The sequence below is a fragment of the Nicotiana attenuata genome, unplaced genomic scaffold (genome assembly GCF_001879085.1).
Source record: "Nicotiana attenuata strain UT unplaced genomic scaffold, NIATTr2, whole genome shotgun sequence".
Taxonomy (NCBI): Eukaryota; Viridiplantae; Streptophyta; class Magnoliopsida; order Solanales; family Solanaceae; genus Nicotiana; species Nicotiana attenuata.
This window is the reverse complement of record NW_017673327.1, coordinates 97694-102246: the sequence shown is the minus strand read 5'-3', so window position 1 is coordinate 102246 and position 4553 is coordinate 97694. Positions and strand designations below refer to the sequence as shown.

The window sequence follows — 4553 nt, the reverse complement described above, 5'->3', positions numbered from 1 at the left end:
TCCACTCCCCTGCACTCCAATTCCTTCAAAGGGCCCAACCGTTGGTGAATAAAGCTCCACTCCCAGATCTTGCTCAGGTAAGTTCTTGCCCTTATCCTGCTGTTTTTGAGAAGCTTGTACTGCTTCTCTCAGCTCGTGGAGGGCCTTGTCTCGATTCTCGTCCATCTAATTTTGCCGCATCGTGATGTGTGCGATTTCCACCGATAATCTCTCAACAACGTCAGCCAAGTTTTTTATATCGGAAGCCATTACTCACAGTCCAAGAGCAACTGCTCTGATACCAAATGGTGTAGCAGCAATGGAACAGTGCAAAAAGAAGAAAACTATGCTAAGCTAAATTAAGCTATAAGGATTTCATTCATGTAAATCCTATCAGCTATTACAATAGATATAGGTGATGAAAGCTGTAAAAGGATAAGAGTGTTGAGCAAGGAATAGTACAAGCTCCTCTGCCCAGCTGTCCTGCAAATAACTGTATTTGCAGAGGATGGAATCTGCTTCACAGCTAAATGTCTAGGGACTTGATTGTAATACTAGAAACTTATAAAATAAAAACACTAGGACTTAAGTGTCAAGGACCTAAACTAGATTTCTCCAACTAACTCAACGGCGAGGTATACTTCCGCAACTAGCTGGTACCATCATCCTTCTATACGCATCATCCCCCTCTCCTTGTCTTCATCCTTCCCTCATCTTCAAGAACGCTGGTAATATTGTGGATATATTTATACAACAGGTTTAAAAGTGGCTACTGTTGCACTATTTTTCCTCTCCAATTTCTCTTTGCACTCCATCCCTGCGACTGCACGGCGAACGGCACGGAAACAGGCAGCGTACGGCAGATTTGTGACAGACCCGTCTTCTAGCTTAGTTTCTATCTCTATTTCTCCTTTTCTTATTACCTCATCGTGATTTGTGAGTAAGTTCTGATGACACTTAGGTTAAGGGCTTCACGACTAAGCTTTGACTGGTTTTCCGATGTAGAAATACACTTCTAACCTATATAGGAAGATCCTACATTTGTATGTGTGAAATTTATATATTTTTATACAACAAATTATTTGGACATAAACAAAAACTTGAAATTTGGGACTGGTTAGCTTCTAGGAGAGAACAATGCCTCTGAAGAATATCTGAAGGCGTTTGTATTTTTGTCTTGCCCAAAGGAAAATGATATCTAAGTATATCAAGTGTCAAGGAAACAAATATGAACTACTTATGTAGTCTCACAATTACTATAACACGAGCTGTCCTTGTATATTATTTGAAGAGGAGATGCTATATGTTGATTAGGACCCTATTATAGTGAAATTCTTGACCTGGGGAATTTCCCTAAGCAAGACTAGAACTTGTAGATGGGTGATTGCGGAGAAGCATGCTGTTGTGATTTTTGTTGTTGCTTTTTTTGTTGGTAATAACTGTGAATATATTACCATAAACCATCCAAACTGATACACCTAAAAGAGCACTTGAAATTTACAACCACCTTCTAGGAAGGATGTTGAGTAATTCCAAGCCTCTGGTTAACAAACTAATTACAAAACTTCTGGATCAATAAGAAGCCTTTGGCTCGTCATGTACCGCCTAGGGATTGGCCGCCGAGGGGGTGGGAGGTTGATAAGAAGGAATTGGAGTTTATTAGGGAAGCCCATAAGTTGCAGGCAGTGAGAGTGGACTATGATAAAGTGGAGGAAATGGTGAAAATGGAGACTGATGATATGGGGTTGGACCGGTATAAGATGTTCCTGAAGCAGTATAATGAGTGGGTAGCTGCTAATAAGGATAGACTGGAACAAGAATCTTATAAGGTAATACAGGGTTATTTGTATCCATTTAATGAGGTTTTAAGTTAATGTTAGGCTATTAGTTTGACAACTTAAAGTTAATGCATTGCTGACGTCTCACGTCTTTAATTCTTGTTGTGCTATCACAAATACTGTATTTAGAGGTATCATGTATTATTGTTCAAGACTGCTACTTGCTTTTATCTTTAACATTGAGTTAATTTTTTTGATGTAAAGTTTTATCCTTTTTACGCGCTTCACTTTTTTTCTGAGAAAAGAATGTATTTTTGGTTCATCAATATTCTACTACTTACATGCAATTTTGTGATGTCTGTGCAGTATGACCAGGATTATTATCCTGGGAGGAGAAAAAGGGGAAAGGATTACCAAGATGGAATGGTATGATAGATGTTGCGTTTCCTGTTGCTGTTGAATATTTTTACTCTTTATTTGGGTTAGTGATGGATGTTTGTGTCATAACTTTTCCCCCCTTTTCATATGGTTGCAGTATGAACTCCCATTTTACTATCCAGGACAAGTAAGTTGCTTTCTTTTCCCTTTCTCTAAACGATGATAAGGTCAATCTTTCTTTTGAATCTTAGAAACTCTGTTTTCATACATCTCAATAATTGAATATGAGAAGTTGGGCAGTTATCGAAGAGATTACAAAGTGTTCTAGCCATATTTGACTTTAATTGTCTCAGCAGGAAAATCCTAATAAAAAATTTGTCTTAGCGGATAATTTGATTCTTGTTTATTCTATTTAAACCAAACAAGCTTAGTATTTTTCAGTTCCACTTTTCATCTTCTGGCTCTTTTAAGTTTTCTCCCCTAGCAAGAAATTAATCTGAAAACCCTGCCTTAAACTTTAGAATTTCTTTTCCTCCAAATCAATAATCATGTGTGTGAGTGTACCAGCTGCCTTTCTGTTGGTTTGTATCACTATATCTTCTAATAGTTTCTCCTACAGGTTAGGGATAGATATAAACATATATGCACTTTTGAAGAAAAATTATAGAACATTCTATTCTAATTTTAGCTTTAGCCACGTTTTTATAGCCAGTATCCCATGCTACCCCTTTTTGCCAAAGTTTGATAAGGTCTTTTGTTATCTACATGTGCACATTCATTTTCTCTCTAGTTTTAGTTAGTGCAGCAATTTGACATGAATGTTCAATGCTTATGTGAACTGTAAATTTATGTCTTATAGGAAATCTAGGAAACTGTTAAATTAAAACAAAACTAAAACCTCATCTAGGATTAGTGCTATCCACATCAGATTGTTAGAACATAAAGCTACTTTTTGTAATAGGCCTTATATTGCTCTATTCAATTGGAAATTACGGCACATGAGTTTTAAAGAAAGGCAAGCTTATAAGTCTTTTTTGCAGATATGTGCGGGTAAAGTGACAGCTATACATAAAGTTGACATTGGAGGTGTTCATGATGGGTAAGCTTGTTCATGTGACCTGTATAACAAAATTCCGGACATGTAGGTGAAAAATTCTGATTCACGTGTTTGATAATTTACTTGTCAATTTTTTTTAGGTGGGTGCGAAATGACTGGTATTGGATCCGCCATCACATAAAAGTTGGTATGCACGTCATAGTTGAAATTCTGGTGAGTGATGCTTAACATAATCTGAATTTGTTTCTTGTTTATGCCTCTATGACTATACGTTGTATTATGAGAGTGATCGATGAGTTTCGGATAGTTAGTAATTTATATTAATTGAGGTAGCTATACTATTTCGTTCCTTGACTTTTTTTTGATCTCATGAAGATGGTTATGATGGTACTTATCTTTCTTAATCTTCACAAAGACTTGCTCATTCAGTTTTCATAACTGTGCAGAAACCCGAGTCATGGAGATTGGCTTGCCAAACTATAGTTGGAAATAAGGAAAACTCTGGAAAGGTATCAGAATTATATTATGAACTTGTTTAGCTGCATTCCTTGGATCTCAATTTTTTCAAAATCATTCAACGTTTAAAATATACGTATTCCAGATAATTATGAATTCTTTTATAGAATAAAACTTAAAACCTCTTCACTGCAAGAAAATTCAAGTAAGCCATTATTATCACCTCAAGGTCTAAACATGTGTTGTTAAGGAACAACTGTGATGTCTGCACCTGTATGTTCTCTCATACAGATACTGGTCTTTCAATGATTATGTACAGGTAGTAGTGCAAAGGTTGCCTCAATGGAAGAAGTGACCGCAGATGTATAAATTGAACAGCTAACGCAGAAACAGAAGAATATACATCTACTACTTTGAACAGGGTATAAATCACTTAAAACCAGAATGCTACAGTAGCTAGAGAAATATGTATTTTATTCATTCACTAAGTGACAACATAGTTTGGTCAATCACTAGTAATGTTTATTTGTTTGGTTTCAATTAATTTATGTGTTGATGCTGTTTTGGTTTAAGTACTTTGAGAGACATGTTATTTAGTTTATAAGCTTGTTTGGATGGTTTGATAGCCATGTTGTTGCATTCCAAATTGATATTCCACTAATGGCATTGCTTCTAATTGGTAATAATAAGGACTCTTTTGGTTGTTTTAAGCTCTGATTGGCAGTATTTTGTTATTGAAAATCGACCGGGAATCTCATTTTTTTTCCCAGAAATTCGAAATTTCTGATCAAATTCGGTCGGAAATTTTAAATTAAATCTCCAGAAATTTCCGACCGAATTCGGTCGGAAATTATGAATTTATATATTTTTTTATAATAAATTAATAATTTATTACAATTTACAAC

The 4553-nt window shown here is 35.7% G+C and overlaps 1 protein-coding gene across 1 annotated transcript; it reads left to right on the top strand.

Annotated features, from left to right (window-relative positions):
• The first annotated feature begins 871 nt into the window (after positions 1-871).
• LOC109216063 (protein PLASTID TRANSCRIPTIONALLY ACTIVE 10-like) lies at positions 872-4275 on the top strand. Its single transcript, XM_019380189.1, has 7 exons — positions 872-1808; positions 2124-2183; positions 2293-2322; positions 3176-3234; positions 3333-3405; positions 3639-3701; positions 3968-4275. Exons 1-7 carry the CDS (start codon positions 1695-1697, stop codon positions 4001-4003), a joined length of 435 nt encoding a protein of 144 aa, XP_019235734.1. The 5' UTR covers positions 872-1694; the 3' UTR covers positions 4004-4275.
• Positions 4276-4553: the final 278 nt, after the last annotated feature.

What these genes read in the sequence shown, in the direction of transcription:
- LOC109216063 (XM_019380189.1), top strand. Translation starts at nt 1,695, where the DNA reads ATGGTGAAAATGGAGACTGATGATATGGGGTTGGACCGGTATAAGATG. An exon ending in TGGAACAAGAATCTTATAAG is followed by an intron (nt 1,809 to 2,123) that starts GTAATACAGGGT and finishes ATGTCTGTGCAG; the next exon opens with TATGACCAGGATTATTATCC. An exon ending in AGGATTACCAAGATGGAATG is followed by an intron (nt 2,184 to 2,292) that starts GTATGATAGATG and finishes ATATGGTTGCAG; the next exon opens with TATGAACTCCCATTTTACTA.